The sequence below is a fragment of the Neophocaena asiaeorientalis genome, unplaced genomic scaffold, assembly GCF_003031525.2.
Source record: "Neophocaena asiaeorientalis asiaeorientalis breed wild unplaced genomic scaffold, Neophocaena_asiaeorientalis_V1.1 scaffold46, whole genome shotgun sequence".
Classification (NCBI taxonomy): Eukaryota; Metazoa; Chordata; class Mammalia; order Artiodactyla; family Phocoenidae; genus Neophocaena; species Neophocaena asiaeorientalis.
In genome coordinates, this window is record NW_020175393.1 from 13,218,291 (window position 1) to 13,237,649 (window position 19,359).

General features: G+C 37.0%; 1 protein-coding gene across 1 annotated transcript in view; it reads left to right on the forward strand.

Annotated features, from left to right (window-relative positions):
• The window catches only part of CD2AP (CD2 associated protein), a 103,924-nt gene that overhangs the window by 44,066 nt on the left and 40,499 nt on the right, over positions 1-19,359 (forward strand). The window contains exons 4-5 of the mRNA XM_024766207.1: positions 4,258-4,358; positions 7,658-7,778. Of these exons, the coding sequence (XP_024621975.1) occupies positions 4,258-4,358; positions 7,658-7,778 (222 nt within the window). The remainder of the gene's footprint in view (positions 1-4,257; positions 4,359-7,657; positions 7,779-19,359) is intronic.

Here is a 19,359-nt window from a genome sequence, read left to right on the forward strand (position 1 = left end):
TATTCTTCACCTAAGCTTGCTGTTAACATTTCGTTATATTGGCTTTATCTCTATATACATGTATAAATACATTTTTAAACTAAATCAGTTGAAAGTATATTGTAGACACGATACTTCATCCCTAAGCACATGAGTTTTTTTTTTATTCGTGACTGTGACGATCATGTTTTCTAAGATTTTGATTATCTTAAGTGGTATATCAGCAGTATAGCTAGAATCTTGAATAGCTTGAATTTTTCACTTAATGGCCTAAGTAATATGATTTTTTTATTGCTGAGAATAAGAAAAAAATTTTAAAGAAGATTCAGCCATGTAGCAAATGGCTCAGTCTTAATGTTTCTTAACTCTTGATGATTATCTTTGCTTACTGGAGAAAAAATTGATTAAAAAAATATTTTTTTATATTAGAAAATTTTAAATGCTATAATAAAATCTGAAGATATACTTTCCAGAACCAAATGAAACCAAAAATGGATCAGAAATCTTTTTGTTGCTATCTCTGAAATTTTAGCATTCAACCTCCCAGCTTCTGAGTGTGGTATGCTTTTTATTTTAGCATTTGCTGGAAAAATTAAAACTATTCTTCAATAAGAAATAGTTCCACAGTTTAAGAACTCTGTTTGATCTGAATATTTAGATCTATTTTTTAGAACCATGAAATACTTGCCATTTTTGATGACCTACATTTGAAAATACAGGATTTTCTGTTTTAGTAGAAACAACAAGGAAGGTCACTTTAGTGTGTAATTTCACACAATTTGGTTTTGTTTTTCAAAAAATATAAAATATTTTTAAAAGGTTTTTCTGAAGTTATTTGACATTTATGTGTTGAATACCATAATACCTGTGGGTATGAAGACCATAAGAGCAATGTTAGTATGGACAGTCAAATCTGCCAAATAAAGCTGGGTATGGATAATGATTTAAAACTCACAGTTTAACAGAGGAAAACATCAAGTTACTGTAATACAGGGGTGATAGTAATGATTATACCTCATAGGGTTTTAGAGGTATTAACACATTAAGTAAATATTATAAGAAGTGCTCGATAAATGTTTGTAATTATTATTATAGTGTTTTATACTATTAAGAACCATACTAGAGATATATATAATGTGCAGTTAAGATTCAAATGAAAGGGCAGTTCTATACTGGAGTCATTGAGCAAGGTGTATTTAAGCTCTTCTTTAGGTAGGACATATCATTTACGTAAAGATTGGGGAGTATGGACTTCTATTCTAGTTAGAATTGCAGCCCTTGGAAGACCCACGGAGATAAGTAAGTCCATGGTATTTTCAGGGAGTAAGGATCCAACGTGACTAGAGTGCATGAGCTTTGTTAAAGCACTCTAATCTGTAAAGGAGACAGCCCGATACAGTGGGAAGATAAAAGGCTTAGGAGTCAGAAGTGAGTGTCTTCTAGTTTTGCCTCTTTCTTGCAGTCTTGGACAATTCCTGCTGAGTTCCTGTTTCTCACTGGTAAAATGATATGTATAACAAGTTTTTATGACCTTTTGTGTGGGAGATGTTTGTGAAGGACTTGGAGTGGTACTGGTACATAAAAGACGAACATATGTCCCTGTCTTTGTTGTACTTTGTTTATCCTCTTCCTTATTAATGGGTTTATTTATAAAATACTGATTAAAAAAAAAAACTTGAGGGCTTCCCTGGTGGCGCAGTGGTTGAAAGTCCGCCTGCCGATGCAGGGGACGCGGGTTCGTGCCCCGGTCCGGGAAGATCCCACATGCCGGGGAGAGGCTGGGCCCATGAGCCATGGCTGCTGAGCCTGTGCTCTGCAATGGGAGAGGCCACAACAGTGAGAGGCCCGCGTACCACAAAGAAACCCACAAAACTTTATCATTAATTTCTTTGTAGATCTGAAAAGCTATATGGAGTTTACTTAAGGAAATACTCGTTATAGTTATTTTAAAAAATTGAATTTTGCATATCCTTTTATTGACAGTTCTACTCTTGCATGCATTTTCTTTTCTGCTTGGTAAAGGTTCTGATACATTTTAGAAATTCAGTGAATATTTATTGACCAATATGTATGGGTAGACATTGTATGTGCCATTTGAAATGTGAAGAATCTCCATATTCCTTTAATTGTGTTGCCAATTAATAGATAAGTTTAATATAGGCACTCGCCTTAACTTATGAGTGAACCATATAAAAATATGGAATCATATGAAAACTTTTTCTTTTTTAAATAAATGACTCACATTTTATAGCAATAGTAGGGGCTGTTTAGATGTTTTTATCCAATGTGGATTTTCCTTTGAAAAATGAAAAATTCCTTTTCAGATAATTTTGCACATTATTTTGGAAGAAGAGACTCTGGAGAATTATGCTAGTGTGAAAGGAAAAACAACAAAAACAAAGCTTTTGATTAGACTATAACTAGGTTTTAAGTGGAAAAGAGAGCATTGATAGGACATGACTGTTGGGACTGACCCCAAGATCTTTATTCTTTTTATACATCAGAAAGCACAGGTGCCCAAGTTTGTGTATGTCCCAGGTATAAACCGCCACCTAAATGAGAAGTAAACTCTGTTGTCAAGTGTTGTGTCCCGTGAGCAGGCGTGGATCACCCTCTGGCTGTCAGTTTCCTCATCTGTAAAATAAGACATTCAGCTCCTTGTGGGGCCTCACGGGGCCTCAGGGGCCCAGAGCGCTGCTGGGCGGGGTCAGGCCGCTGTCCTCTGGTGGGAGGACGCGGCATCCAGCCTGGACAGCTGCCAGGAGCGCATCCTTGCTGCTGCCGTGACTCCCGTTGGTTTAACTGGCAGGTGTCCGATTGGCACATGAAGTGTACGGGGAGTGATTTTCCTTTTTCTTGGCTAAATAGGGCAGGCTCTTTGGGAAGTGTGAAGTTCTGGTGTCTTTGCTGGCAAAGGTTCTGATTCTGCAAAGCTCTTTTAAATGTCCTCATCCGGTGTCCATTTCTGTAGATACAGCTTTTGCTTCCACTGGTGGGGGGGCTTTGGCTCGGCGGCCAGGCCTCCTGAGCTGCACTGGCTTTCCCTGAGATTGTTGGCCACCTGCAGTGTGTGCTCAGTTGTATTGTCTCTTTCATAAAACATTGCACATAATAACAGCAAGCAAAAGAGCTGCACAAATGTGTGTTGCCCATGTACAAATGGTGGGGGACCTACTCTCAGAGAAGATTTAATACTGATTCTCTTGTGTGGTTCACTAACAGCTTAAATGAAAGTATTGGGCAGAGGAGGGTACATGTTTAAATTTCAATTTTCAGACATTTACATTTACTATTATTTGAAGTTCTGAAGAGCATTTTATAAGACATAGGACACTGGCTTGTGAAATGTAAACAATTACGAATTACTTTTTTTGTTCTGTACTATAAATATGTACTGATTTCATGTTTTGGGGAAATTTCTGAAATGCATGGTAAAAATACTTTCGTCTCTATGCTTCTAAAATTGTTCACATACTTGGTAAATTTTGGTGTGAATGTCTTTTGCAGTATATCAATAAAATTTCAGTGTTTTCACAGAAAAAAATATAACTAGGTTGTTCAAAGCTAATTGATATATATGCTTGGGGGCAGGAGGCTAATTAATACTCTTTCTTCACTTTAACTCATTTAAAAAGATACTCATTAAAAAGAATCGTTACATTTTTTAAAGGCCTACATTTCCTAAACATTACTTGTCTGAATAAATAAAGCTTGTTTGAAAAGCTAAAGTAAAATTATTTTTACCTTCACCTGAGTTTGATTTTTATGTCAGAAAATAGAGCTTAAAGAAGATAAAATACATTTTAGATTTGTGCATTTTGTCTTTTTTTTTGACACAGCTACTTTTAAATTAGTGCATTTGAAGTATCTGTAGCTTTGATCAGGAAGTAGTCTGAAAATCACTGGCTTGGAGGACTTGACTGTGATAAATTTGTTGTGCCAACAGTGTCTTTTATTGTCTCTGTTTCCAGTCTCAAAATTAGCAGTGGGTATTTTACTTTTGTATAATCAGTGGGATCAGATACATAAATAGATTTCACTGCTGGGAGCCCACCTTATTTGTAGTCGGTGTGAATTTATTTTAGGATGAAGAGATAGTAACGTGGGGACAAGGTGGAAAGCCAGCCAGAGTAGATTGTGGTTAGCTGTTGAGAGTGCTTCCACGTACTGTTTTTATTCATACATGCAAATCCTATGACGATAAGCACAGTATGTAAATAAAGTTGCTACTGTTTGTTTTCATGATTTTTCTTAATTTTTTTATGTTACCTCCTTTAGAGACCAAGAAGCGTCAGTGTAAAGTTCTCTTTGAATACATTCCACAAAATGAGGATGAACTGGAGCTGAAAGTGGGAGATACTATTGATATTAGTGAAGAGGTAAGGCAAAAACATGTTTTAGAGATAAAGCAGCAATTGGAATTGATGCTCTGGGGATTAGAAAAATGCTTTGTAAGAATATTAATTTGTTAAATTTATTTTTCCAGTTTCTTTTTTTTTTTAATTTTAAGATACAGACTTTAAAATGGATCTTTAATAACTTAAAGTAAGGCTGTCTTATCTGTAGAAATAAAGCTTTATTCATCCTTGCTATGCCTGTATTTGTGTACTGAATTTGTATCTGTTGACTTTAAGAATAAGCTTTTTTTTTAGCTCAAGTTAATATAATCTAAGTAGCTAAGAATATAAACCTTTTCTTTGATTCTTAATTCACTTTAGGTACAAGCCATAAAAATAGAAGGAGTTTTTACTTTTTGCAAAGCAAAGGTATACGAAAGCAGAATGTTTTAAAAAGTTTTGTCTTGGGCTTCCCTGGTGGCGCAGTGGTTGAGAGTCCGCCTGCCGATGCAGGGGACACGGGTTCGTGCCCCGGTCCGGGAAGATCCCACATGCCGCGGAGTGGCTGGGGCCGTGAGCCATGGCCGCTGAGCCTGCGCGGCCGGAGCCTGTGCTCTGCAATGGGAGAGGCCACAACAGGGAGAGGCCCGTGTACCGGAAAAAAAAAAAAAAAAAAAAAAAAAAAAAAAGTTTTGTCTTGTTTGAATTATCACATTCAAATATTAACCCAAAAGCACTTTCCCTCATCTTAGTATCTTAGAATGAGATTTTAAAATATTAAAAAAAATAACCTTTCATATCTCTGCTTTTACCATTAAAGAAATATTAAAGTTTTTTTTAGCAGCTAAAGATGCCATTTTCAGAGTGTATGTTTTGATATCATGTATTGCCACTGAGATTGATTTTGTGTGCTAATATGTAATTTATCACTTGTTATGTTAAACTCCAATGTGTTTAGACAAAAGGCAGTTCTGGTTTATTTCTACCAGGTGGCAATAATAATAGTGTTTATCGAGCCTCTATTATGTCTGAAGCACCATTCTAAGTGTTTCACACTTATTATTTCCTTTAAGTTTCTAAACAACTTAAGGAGATAGGAATTTTTACCCCTATTTTACAAACAAGAGACTGAATCACAGAGATAAGTGATTGGCTTATCTACTGTTGCTGCATGACACGCCATTCCAAATTTTGTGGCAAAAAACAACTGTTTTGTTAGGTTTGTTAGTTGTGTGGGTCCAGAATTCAGATAGGGCACGGAGGGATGGCTTGTCTCTGTTCTGTGGTGTCTGGGGGCCTCAACTGGAAAGGTTCAAAGTTGGGTACAGGTAGAATCATAGGAAGGCTCCTTCACTGACATGTCTAGTGTCTAGAAGCCTCAAAGACCAGGACTCCCTATGGAAAGCCATTATGTAACCTCTCCATTTGGCTTGGCTTTCTCACTGTATTGGGCTCTCAGGTGTCTCAGGATAGTAGGACTTATTACATGGCAGTTCAGGGCTCTAAGTGTAAGCATTTCAGTGAACACAGTGATAGCCTTTTATAATCCAACCTTGAAAGTGATAGTATCACTTTCACCACATTCTGTTGGTTACAAGAAAGTCATAAGCCAGCAAGATTGAAGGGAGTGGGGACAAAGCCTGCCACTTAATCGGTGGGAGGACTGTCAAGATTACGTGTAGATGAGCATGTGGGTTAGGTGATCTTGTTTCAGGTATTTTTATGCAAGTTCATATGCCTGGCGTGCAGAGCACCAGAATCTGAACCCACACAATTTGTTTTTGAGTCGGTGCTCTTTACCACTATACTACCCTGCCTTTTAAGAATTCCTTAATTAATAGGAATTTTATAGTTATTTACCCTAACTACCCAATTGCTGTCAATTTGGGATTTCAGGTGTAGTTAACAGTTTGATGATGTTCCCTTAGTTGTACCCGTTCCAGTTTGTTCTACGTATTTCCATCACACCTGGTTTGAAGAACTCTCAATCCTTTGGTGCCTCCTTAAGTCTGCTAAAAATTCTAAACTCTTCATATTTACTGCCTTATATTTCTCTCTTAAATAGCATGTATTCTAGGCACCTCGTATTTCAGCTATATATTCCATTAATAAGTCCTTTATTTTTATGGTACCACATTTTTCACATGCTTTGTGTCTGGTAAACTCTCATTTAGCCTTAACTGTCCAGCTCTTTTGCCATTTGCTTTTAGGGGAGCGTTTTTTGATTCGTATATGCCTTTCCTTTGTGCTCCTACAGCATTTTGTTCACACTTTTGCTATAACACCTCTCACATTATATTGTAACTATCTGCTCATTGTTTGTTTTCTTCTTTAGATTGTTTTATTCAAGGACAGAGATTTCTCATGTGCAAATTTGAATATTTTCATATCAGTTAACACCATGACTTGTACATAGGGCCTGTTGGATGAATAACTTATTAAATTTTCCTTTGTAACTGTGATGAGATGAAAAAATTTTTTTAAATATTTTAAACAGAAAAAAGAGCCTTTTCTAGCTATGATATTGCATGTACTGCTGTCAAGTAAATTTTGATAGTAAATAGTTTACTCTTTAAAAAATTATTTTTACTTATTAAGACCTCTTACCATCCTTAGAAGAAATTATACATTTTAAAAGTTATTAATATCATTAAATAACTTCATAACTTATTATTATTAAATAATAATAAGCCTCATTATTTGTGAATGTAAACATTTTTCTAAGGAGTTTCGTTCCTGAGAATATTTCTGGTTGGGGTTGGGAGTGTTCAGTTGAGCCTGGCATCTGGACTTTTAAAAATAAGTGATTCTTTTTCATACTTGGGTTAAGACTCACTGTTCAAGTAAAATAGATAAATTACTTAGTAATTTTTTGTGCCATTTAGGAAGTTATATTCTTATATTCATAAAACTTTTTCCAAATCAGAAATTTTCAGATGCTTAAATAATGTATAACTACAGACAGAGGCTCCATAGTGTTTAAAACAGTGACATTCCAGAAGAGAGCTATCTCCTTGTTGCTGTTAATACATTGTTCTTGGTTATCTGATACTTTCATGAAAATTACTTGCTTCATAGATTACAGTTGATCATAAATTCTCGTTGTTAAGTGTTGCAAAGTGCTATTGATATATGATTAATCCCATAGACGATTAATCCAATCCACACAGATTTAATCTACTCAAAATATATTTTTTCCCTTTGTGTTTTCTTGTAGATTTAAAGGGATTATTTTGCATCACTAACTTTGTGCTCATTCACTTCTATAGCTCAGTTTTTCTGTGGGGGAAGTGAAGACTTAAGAGAAATTTTTATTATCTTTGAGTTGTGAACTCTTTCAGGTAGAAGAAGGCTGGTGGAGTGGAACCCTGAACAACAAGTTGGGACTGTTCCCCTCAAATTTTGTGAAAGAGTTAGAGGTAACAGATGATGGTGAAGCTCATGAAGCCCAGGATGATTCAGGTAGACTATTTAAAAAATTTGAATAGATTTAAATAAACTTTATATTTGATCTAGTGTTTATTTTTAAAAACTCTAGTCTTACTTTTGAACTAAGAGCTTTATCTTATCTACCTTAAAAAAGCACTTTATGACAGGGACTTAAAGTGAGTATTTGCCTAAATATCTAGGCAAAGAATTTACTATTTTTCCTTCCAATGTCTGCTTCAACCTGAAGTAAACGTATAGTACCCTTATTATGAAACAATACTACTTATGTTATCTCATTTCTTTCCACTTAAGACCTACTTATATACAATTTTGCCCAGAGTTTGCAGATGGCTGAACTACTTCAGAAATAGTAGAAGTTTAAAAAAAATCTTCCTCTGGTTATTTTCTATATTCACACAATAGATTTTGTTTTCCATGTGCAGCCAGAATGTCATTTAAATTATTTTGTGATCTCTGTCATTTAGAGACTCACCTATAAATTAATCTTAAATTTGTTCACTATTCAAAAGTACGATTGAAAAAGATTTTATCCCAAAGCTAGATTTAATTTTTTTTACGTCTGTGAATTGCTGTGGGATTTAGGAGAATTTTTTTTTTTTTTTAAGAGAAACTAAATTCATAAGTAGTAGTGTAGGGATAAGTAGATCTTTTTCTTTATGGAAAAGTATGTGTAATGAGAATGTTCAGGGTTTTGTACTTGCATTAACTAGTATTATTTGGCAGTTTTATAATGGTTAGATAGATTCAGATATTGAGGTATAGACATACAACCTTAGGGTTGCCAGTATCGCCTTTTTTTTCAAAGACAGTGTAATGTCAAGATATGAAGACTATTGTTTTAGTCCATTAGGGCGGCTATAACAAAACACCACAGACTGGGTAGCATAAACAACAGAAATTTATTTCTCACAGTTCTGGAGGCTGGGAAGTCCAAGATCAAGGCGAGCCAGCATAGTTGACTTCTAGTGAGGCCCTCTTCCTGATGCATGGTTGGTGACTTCTCACTTTGTCCTCACATGGTGGAAGAGACAAGGGATCTCTCTGGAGCCTCTTTTGTAAGGCACTAATCCCATTCCTGAGGGTTCTGCCCTCATGACCTAATCACCTCTCAAAAGCCCCACCTCTTAATTTGTGGGGTTAGGATTTCAGCCTAGGAATTTTGCAGGGACACAAATTTGCAGACCATAGCAACTATATATCATTCAAAACAATGAGATGAAGTCTTAAGGTTGTCCAGACTGTTTCTGTACTTAGTACTTCATATTGCATTCCAGTGGACACTACTGTTTTTTAATCTGTCTAGGATGTTGGGCTCCATGATGGCATGGAGTGTGGTTTGGTCATCTTTGCTTATCTGTAGTTTCTTAGTGTGCAAAATGGGAATAATAATTTTTACCTAAGAGGACTGTTCTGTGAACTAGCAAGATAGTTTCTAAGCATAATGCTTGCAACATTGCAGACTGTCTTGAACCTAGTTTCTTTTGCTTCTTTTTGTCAGTACCTTCAGTATTTTGAAATTAAATAGGAAAGCATTATAAGGTTGTTATGTGTAGCAAATGCAATTTGTAAGTCTCACTGTCCTCAATGGTGAGGGAAAAAATTTTAGAGAAAAAAATTAAATCATTTTACATTTAATAGATGGTAATATTAAACATAATTTATAAAAGGTATCTAGAAATCATTGTTGAGATAATTCCTGAAGTTTTTGTGATGCATTTTTAGTTCTACCATTTTAAACCTTATAAAGAAAGTTCTCTGAAATTTTTATCCTCATCCATAATTATGGTTTGTTTGCACATGAAAGATTTATGCAGTTTTTTTCTCCTTCTGAAGAAAGTGTTGAGCTTTGAAAAGAGTCAAGTAATGAAATGGTAGAATAGGGCATGAAATGATAGAGCAAGCTCACAGACATCTAGGTTTAGAGCTACAAAGTCCTAGTACCACCCTCTCATTCTGTAACAGAGAAACCTAAAACTTTTAGAAATTACCACTTAATATTACTCTACATACATATTCTTAGAAGACTCAAGACTTCTAAGAATTTTCTGTTTCTGATCTCATTCCTGTGTACTTTTGTGCACTACCTCTCACTTTATGGGTCCATCCTTTAAACTGCAGTACAGTGATTTTTTTTTGAAACTTTTTTTTTTAACTTGGAGCAACATTGCAAAAATAGGGAGGTCCCATAGTACCCTTTATCCAGATTCACCACCAATTGTTAACATTTTGCCTCGTTTGCTAATTTATTACTCAATTTCTATTCAAAAATCTGGGGGAAGGCTTCCCTGGTGGCACAGTGGTTGAGAGTCCGCCTGCCGATGCAGGGGACACGGGTTCGTGCCCCGGTCCGGGAAGATCCCACATGCCGCGGAGCGGCTGGGCCCGTAAGCCATGGCCGCTGAGCCTGCGCATCCGGAGCCTGTGCTCCGCAACGGGAGAGGCCACAACAGTGAGAGGCCCGCGTACCGCAAAAAAAAAAAAAAAATCTGGGGGTCTTTTTTCCTTTACCTTTAAGTACTTCAGTGTGTATTTCCTAAGAACAAGGGCAGTCTCTTATAACTACAGTACAGTTATCAAAATCAAGATATTTAATATTACCAGTACTGTTTAATTCACAGTCCATATACAGAATTCTTAATTGTTCTAGTATACTTTACATAGCTATTTTTTTCTCCTAGACAAGACCATGCAGAGAATTTATTTAAGTTTCTTTTGTTTAGAATAGATCCCCAACCTTTCTGTTTTTCTTGACCTTGACATTTTTAAAGAGTTTAGGCTAGTTATTTTGTATAATGTATCCCAGTTTGGAGTTTCAGGTTATATTTTACTGATAGGGCTACAGAATGATGATGTCTCATTGTATTGTATGGAGGACACATGTGCTTTGTGTCTTTTATTACTGGTGATGTTAAATTTGATTACTTGGTTAAAGCTGTGCTGCTACTGTAAGTTTACTGTTTTTTTCCTTCTAATTGATAAGTGTCTTGTGGGGAGGTACTTTGAGACTATGTAAATATCTTATTCCTCATCAGACTCACTCAGCAGTTAAAGCATCCACAGATAAATTTTGCCTGAATCAGTTTTTACTGTGATAGTTGCAAAATGATGATTTTCTAATTCCATCATCCCATCTGTTTATTACTTGACATTCTTCTATAGAGAAGAATTTTGCTTTCTCCCCAGTTGTTTTTTTTTTTTTAAATCAGCGTGGACTCATCAGTTGTTTCTTTTTTATTCACTAGGTATTAATCTATTATTGCCATTATTATTTATTTTGATACTGCCAGGTTTGGCCAGTGAGAGAGCCTTCAAACTAGTTTCTGTGACATTTAAAAAAATTAACCTTATTGGAAATACAATTTACATACGGTAAACTGTGTATATGTAAAATATATAATTTGATGATTTTGACAACTGTATACATCCATGAAAACCACTACCACAATAAATGTACAGGACATTTCTATCATCTTTATGATGCCTTGTAAACGGAGCCCTTAAAATATGTACAAAATTTAAAGTCCATATGGAACCACTAGCAAAAGACAAATTTAAATTTGGATGTAGTTCATTACTTTCATAATTATAAAACTTTGGGCATTCCTTGCAGCATTCAGCCTTCTTTGAATTTTAGTAACCTTGCAGAATCATATCTGTTAAAAATGTACTTCCTTGCTTGCTTAACCCCTTTCCAATAGCAGTGCATTCTAAATGTGGAGCTTTGTGATTATGGGGTGGGAAGTCAGTGGTTGAAGTACACTGTAATTCCTTTTTTTTTTAACTCTAATTTTTAGGCAGAAAGTTTTTGCAGATTGATGTAAATGCCAGGAAGTGAGTACTTTATAAGGTCTTTAGAACTTTAGTGATAAAGGCATAGAGTCCTTTAAGTTTTAATGTAAGAGTTTGATATCTTATGCATTATGACTTAGAGAATTCATGTCCACTATTCCTGTGTCCTAACAAAATATAACATCTTCTATGTATAACTGGTGTTTTGATAGTCTTTTTTAGTCAGTAAAATGGTGTATGTTTCTGGTAACTGTTATAAGAATTACCAACTGTACATAATAAATTTTTAAATTTGTTTTTTGCTTATAGTATTAGAATGCCATATCCACTGCATTTGTTTATTTTACATAGTTTCTTCTTACACTCCTTTACATTTAGTAGAGCTCTTCTCTTCTTTTAATAAATAAACTGAAGTATATAGGATGATGTTCATGGTTTGACCAGTTAAATTCTAGCTATTACTGCTAAGAAGATAATTCTGACTCTAGACAGTAGGTTGACAGTATTACCTGAGCCTTAGGGTAACTTATTTTTATGCCCTCAGTTTTCATTGAAGAACGGTGGTATAAAAGCTATAAAAAAAAAAGCCCCTATTATATTTAGGAATGTGGTAAACTTATAATCGATTCTATTACTCAGTTGTTTCTATATAAAATCTCAAGATTAGTATCTTTTTAGTAGTCAATTTCAGGAAAAGCTTTGCTTCTCTAGGGAAGTGTGATGTTTCTGTTTTTATAATGAAATGACTGCCCTTTCATTTTGTCAAATATTCTTAGCCTTTCTTGTTTAGAGTGTCTTTTTGTCACCTTTCAGATTCCACTTATTTCCTAAGTAGGACTTGCTTTCAGTTTTCCTTCTTTTTAATAAAGCCAGTGACTATATCTACTGGTATTTTATCCCTTGTTAAGTCTTCTCCCCACATTAAGCCTATAAAAATCTCCATTTTTGGACTTCTGTGGTGGTGCAGTGGTTAAGAATCCGCCTGCCAATGCGGGGGACACGGGTTCAAGCCCTGGTCCGGGAAGATCCCACATGCCATGGAGCAACAAAGCCAGTGCACCACAACTACTGAGCCCATGTGCCACAACTACTAAAGCCTGTACGCCAGAGCCTGTGCTCCGCAACAAAGAGAAGCCACCACAATTAGAAGCCCGCACACCACATCGAAGAGTAGCCCCCGCTCACCGCAAACAGAGAAACCTGCTCACAGCAACGAAGACCCAACGTGGCCAAAAATAAATAAATAAATTTATTTTTTAACAAAAATTTCCAGTTTGATGTCTAAACAGGCATCTTGAACTAAGATGGTCAAAACTGATCTTCTTTTCTCTGTACCCAAATTTGCTCTGTACAGTCTTCTTCATCTGAGCTAATGGCAACTCCATCCTTCTTTTACTTAGACCAAAGAATTGGATTCACCTTTTACTCTTTATAATACCACACTCTATACTTGATTCAGTAACAGATTTTGTCACCTACTAAATAAATGTACAGAATCTGTTTTCTTTTACCACCTCAACAGCTGCTACCCTGGTGTAAGTTATCTTTTCCTGTATAATTGCAAAATCTGTTATTTGCCACTACCTCCCTACTGAATGTTAAAGTGCTTACTTTCCAGTAGCTGTCCATTTTACTTAGAGTAAAAGCCAGTCTTCTTAAATTGGCTATAGAACCCTCCAAGATCTGGCACCACCAAATGTCTCACCCCCGCCTCTCTGACTTTATATCCTACTTAACCATCCCCTTTGTTCTCATTAGTCTTCTTACTGTTTTTAAAGATGTCAGGAACATTTCTGTCTCACAGCCTTTGTACTTGCTGTATACATTTGCTCTGAATGTTCTTTGAGATATCCTTAATGGCTTTCAGTTTGATTTCAGGATTCTCCTCAGAAATCACCTTTTCAGTGAGGCCTTTCCTAATAACTCTGTATAAAACAGCAAAAAGCTTCTATCTTCCATTCTTTAATTCCCTTATCTTCTTTGATACATTTGTTATTATTTCTTATTTATTTTCTTATTGTCTGTCTACCCCCATAGTAGAATATAGATTTTGTTTTGTTCACTGCTGCATACCTAGTTTCTAAAACAGTGTCGCAGTGTTGCTCAGTGGATGAATGAATGCATAGTGGTTTGAGGCGTACAGAGAACTTTTCAAATACTTTGTCATGTTAAATCCTCATAATTTTTGAAGTTAGTGTCACCTCCACTTTAAAGGTGAAGAAATTATAACTCAGATTATTTAACCACCGAGTGGTAAAATCACAACTGGAATTCTCTTCTTTGGATCTTTTTACTTTACTATTTTATTTAACATATGGGGGTGAGGCTGTTAGGTAATTCTCACTGTTTTAGCTCATGTGTTTGCATGTCAGTCATGCCTATAGAACTGTCTTTTCGTGTACTTTCACCCCTGTGAGAAATAGAGCAGTAATATGTGGGTTCGACGGCATTTCCCACGGACTCAGTGCATTCCCAGATCTGAAATTTAAAAGTTGAAGTGAAATTCTAAATATAAATACTATTATTTAGTTAATTCAACATTCATATGTTTGTTCATTCAGTATATTGAGTGCTTATTGTTGAGCATATTGTGCATGTTTATGGGAATACAATGATGAGCAACATAGTCATGATTATTCCCCATATTTGAAGCTTTTGGTCCATGGAGAAAGAAAAGAATATTAGACAAGTGATTATAATTCAGCATGAGAAATATTTGTGGCAGGAAGATTCAGGGTGCTATAGATGTGTAAAGAGCTAACTCAGACTGAGAAGGATGTAAGGGAATGCGCCCCATAGGAAGTTAAAGATTGAGATCTCAGAATGGGTAGGAGATCCCTAGGCAGGTTTGTGGCAGAGGGTAAAGAATGAGCAGAGCAGTTTCAAGATCCTGAAAGAGAGTCAATTCAGAGGGATTATAGAGTGTATAGTTGGATGTGGTAAGTTTTGAGGCTAGAGAAATTGTTGGGTCAGGCTTAAGAAGGCATTACAGGACTGGTAGTCAAGTCACAGAGAAGCCTTAGAGGGGAGAGAAATGATCAGATTACTTTATTTATATAAATTTATTTTATTTATTTTTTGGCTGCTTTGGGTCTTTGTTGCTGCGCATGGGCTTTTCTCTAGTTGTGGCGAGCGGGGGCTACTCTTCGTTGCAGTGGACGGGCTTCTCATTGCAGTGGCTTCTTTTTTTGTGGAGCATGGGCTCTAGACATGTGGGCTCAGTAGTTGTGGCTCATGGGCTCTGGAGCACAGGCTCAGTAGTTGTGGCACACAGGTTTAGTTGCTCTGCAGCATGTGGCATCTTCCCAGACCAGGGCTCAAACCCATGTCCCCTGCATTGGCAGGCAGTTTCTCAACCACTGTGCCACCAGGGAAGCCCCAGATTACCTTTTAGATAGAGTGGTTTGGTTGCAGTGTCAAGAGTGGATTGGAGGAGAATAAGATTGGGGTAGCGAGACCAGTTGAGAATGTTTTGATAATTTAGGTAGAAATAGTATTAACCTAAACTAGAGGAGTGATCATGTGAATGGAGAAACATGGGTAGCATTCCTGTGCTAAATAGGCAGTATAAAGAACTGCACCTTGTGATGATGGGATGATGGGGAATAACTGAGAAAGAAGAGTCGAGGCTACCAGATCTTTGGTCAGTAAGCTGGGTAGATGATGTCATTTGCAGAGAAGGGATAAGTTTTGGGAGAAGATGATGAATTCACTTTTGGAGATGTTGACTTTGAGTCCTGTGGGGGTGTCAGGGCATCCAAGTGAAGATATTTGGTAGTCAGTTGTATGTGTGTGTCTGAAACCTTGAAAAGAAATTTGGGGTGGATGTCCAAAATTGAGGCTTGAAAGTATGTTAGGTGATACAAGAAACCATGGAGTTAGATGAGATTACCTAGGGAGGATGTCTAGGGTGAAAAAGGAATACAGCCTAAGATAGAATCCTGCGTAGCAACATTTATGGTCTAGGCCAAGACAGAGTAACTAAAAAGAAGACCAAGAAGGCACAGAGAGAGAGCCAGGAGGCAACCTGTGAGTGAGTGGTCATCATGGGAAGGGAGTGTTTCAGGGAGGACATGGACAGTAGTGTCAGATGCTGCTGCAAGGTTAAATAAGATAAGTGAGGTAAGAAATAAAATGTAATCCTGATTTAGGGTTGAAGAAATCATTAATGACCTGGACAAAAGCAGTGAAGAGGTGATTGGTAAGTGTAAAGCAGTGTAGCAACATATACTCCAGAATGTTTTCCTTCTTTTCTTAAGAAGGAAAAGTCTTGATCATTTTCAGATGCTAATGGCAGAGGACAAGTAGAGAGGGAGAAGCTGAAGATGCAAATTCAGAAGAATGGGACTTATCAGCAGAACAGGATTTACTCAGGAGGTGGGAGGACATGAGATTTACATTATAGGTATCATGATTAGTTTCAATTTATTGGGGGTACTTCAGAGTTAGTGCCCAGAAGCTGAGGGCGAGATAACCTGACCTTTAATTTCTTCGATAAGAAAGGAGAGAAGAGAAGAATGAGGTGCAGAGTGGAGAGGTCAGAATTTTGAGGAGACTAAAAAGGTCCCAACAGGGATTGTTAAATGACTTGAGCCATGTATACCTCTGGGCTTTACCGGGCTACTAGAGGGATACATTGCACAGAATGTTTAAGAAACTCTGACAGATTGTTCTTTAGGAGTTCTCGTGTCTTATGTTCATTCTCTTCGGAGGAGTCAATCTGAGGTTTCATTTCAGTATTCAGGCTCTGAAAAGGAAGATGATGCTTATTGCTAGTGGGGCACAGGCTCCTTGTAGAATGGTGATGGACCCTGGGTGTGCTAAAGGTGGTGGATAGAAATTTGGTGATCTGCAGCCTAGTCTCCAGGAGTTAAGGTGGTGCACGATTTACTTTGGTGTCTAATCTCACATTAGCTTTCACCTTGAACTCCTTCTCCTGGTGAGCAGCTTTGTAAGGAAGAATGTTCTGGGGCTTCAGTGCTTTTACTGGTAATATGTTATATGAGTCTTTACAAGTTGTTGTTGGAGCCAGATGCTCTTTCTAAATGATTCTTTTTAGGAACTAAGGAATACAGGTTTTAAGTCCATAACACACAAACACAACATTTTCTTAGGAAATGCAGGAGTATCATAAAAATCTTTGAATGATGGTGAAAGATATTCTTCTCTGGAGTAAAAAGAGGGGGAATTTATGCCAGCAACTAAAGTAGATTCCAAGTTCTTCTACTTGGTTTACATGTTTTACCTTAATGTAAGACCCATTCACTTTAATAGTGAACTTGGATTGCTTCCATTAAGTGCTTTGTATTTTCATCAGGTTTCTTACTTTATATTATTTTTCTTTAGCACTCAGTGCAGTTCACATAATGATTCTTGTTTGTTTTTTCAAAAAGTAGTTGTATTTTGGGGCTCTTGGTGGTTTTAAGCCATTTTATATGGAGGTGCAAGTCATCAAGTAGTTTTTGCTGTAGAGATTTCATGAGAAAGGGAGGAAGGGAGAGTTTTAGGTTTAATAGGAAGATTTGCTGTTAGGTTTTATGACTGACAGTGCCATACATAAGATGCAAATATAATTTTTTTTAAAGCTTAGCAATGCAAGGACAATCTCTGATGGATAAAACATGGGCATAAAAATATTAGAAATACCTTATAGGGTAAGATTTCTGTTTTGTCTGATTATGAGACCTTCTGTTTACCCTTTCTCTCCATTCTTTTGTTCTTTTCTCCTCCTTTGTCCCTGCCTTCTCCCCCGACCCTCTGCTTTCTTCCTTCTAGTGTCTATGTTGCCCTTTTATTTTTTGCTCCTTCTATGTGATCATGCTCTTTCCCACTTGAATAGTTTTCAATAATACATCTTTAAACTTGTTAAAAGTAATAGGCCCTGAGCCAGGCACTGTTTTAAGTGCTTTATAGGAATCAACTGATTTAATTCTCATAACAATCCTATGAAGTATCCCATTTTGCAGGTGAAGAAACTGGGCATATACAGTGGAAGAGGTGAGCTATGGATCAAGAAGGTTTAACTCTAGAGTTCAAAAGCAATTAGCCTATCCATTAGTACTCGATAATTGAAATATCTATGCATTTATTTTAATGATACATGCTTTAATGACTGTAGTAAAGTTTAGAATCACTAAATCTAAAACAAACTGTTTATTTTATGGCTATAATCAAATACTCAAACTGATAATTGCACCTTAGAATCATCTGCTGATTCATAATTGATTATCAAAAATCTTCACACAGGAGGTGTAGTCAAGATGGCATACTAGGAGGACGCGGAATTCGTGTCTCCTCACAACTAGGGCACCTACCAGGCACCTGTGGTAGACCACAGACACCTAAGGGTATGGGAGGAAACCCCAGTGACTGGTGATCTCTCCTTTTGGCTTGTTCTCCCCTCCCCCCACCTTTTTTCTTTTTTCTGCTGTGGTTTTATTTTACCTTGTTGCAGTTGTTTCAATTATAGTTTTATTTTTCCTAATATATTTTTTACCTTTCTATTTTATTGTTTTTTATTCTTTGATATCGTACTGCTCCTTTTTTTCTTTCTTCCTTTTTTTTTTTTTTAACGGCACAACGAAGCTTGCAGGATCTTGGTTCCCAGGCTAGAGGTCGGGCCCAAGCTCCTGTGGTGGGAGCTCTGAGTCCAAACCACTGGACTAACAGAGAACCTTAGATCCCAGGGAATACCAATTAGAGTGAGGTCTCCCAGAAGTCCTCATCTCAGCACCAAGACCCAGCTCTATCTAACTGCCTGTAAACTCCAGTGCTGGACGTCTCAGAAGCAGAAGAAAGGATAAGTGAGCTGGAAGATAAAATGGTAGAAATAACAGCCAGGGAGCAGAATAAATAAAAAAAGAATGAAAAGAATTGAGGATAGTTTCAGAGACCTCTGGGAAAACATTAAATGCACCAACATTTGAATTTTAGGGGTCCCAGAAGAATAAGAGAAAAAAAAAGGGTCTCAGAAAATATTTGAAGAGATTATAGTCGAAAACTTCCCTAATGTGGGAAAGGAAAGAGTCAAGTCCAGGAAGCACAGAGAGTACCATACAGGATAAACCCAAAGAGAAACATGCTGAGATACATAGTAATCAAACTATCAAAAATTAAATACAAAGAAAAAATATTAAAAGCAGCAAGGGAAAAGCAACAAATAGCATACAAGGGAATCCCCATAAGGTTAACAGCTGATTTTTCAGTAGAAACTCTGCAAGCCAGAAGGGAGTGGCAGGACATATTTAAAGTGATGAAAGGGAAAAACCTACAACCAAGATTACTCTACCCAGCAAAGATCTTGTTCAGATTCAATGGAGAAATTTACCGATAAGCAAAAGTTAAGAGAATTCAGTACCACCAAACCAGCTTTACAACAAACGGTAAAGGAACTTCTCTAGGCAGGAAACACAAGAGAAGGAAAAGACCTACAAAAACAAACCCAGGGCTTCCCGGGTGGCACAGTGCTTGAGAGTCCGCCTGCTGACGCAGGGGACGTGGGTTTGTGACCCGGTCCAAGAGGATCCCACGTGCCACGGAGTGGCTAGGCCCGTGAGCCATGGCCGCTGAGCCTGCGCGTCCGGAGCCTGTGCTCTGCAGCGGGAGAGGCCACAGTGGTGAGAGGCCCGCGTACCGCAAAAAAAAAAACAAAACCCAAAACAATTAAGAAAATGGTCATAGGAACATATATATTGATAATTACCTTAAATATATACAAAAACAAGAACCATACAACTGCTGTCTACAAGAGACCCACTTCAGACCTAGGGACGCATACAGACTGAAAGTGAGGGGATGGAAAAAG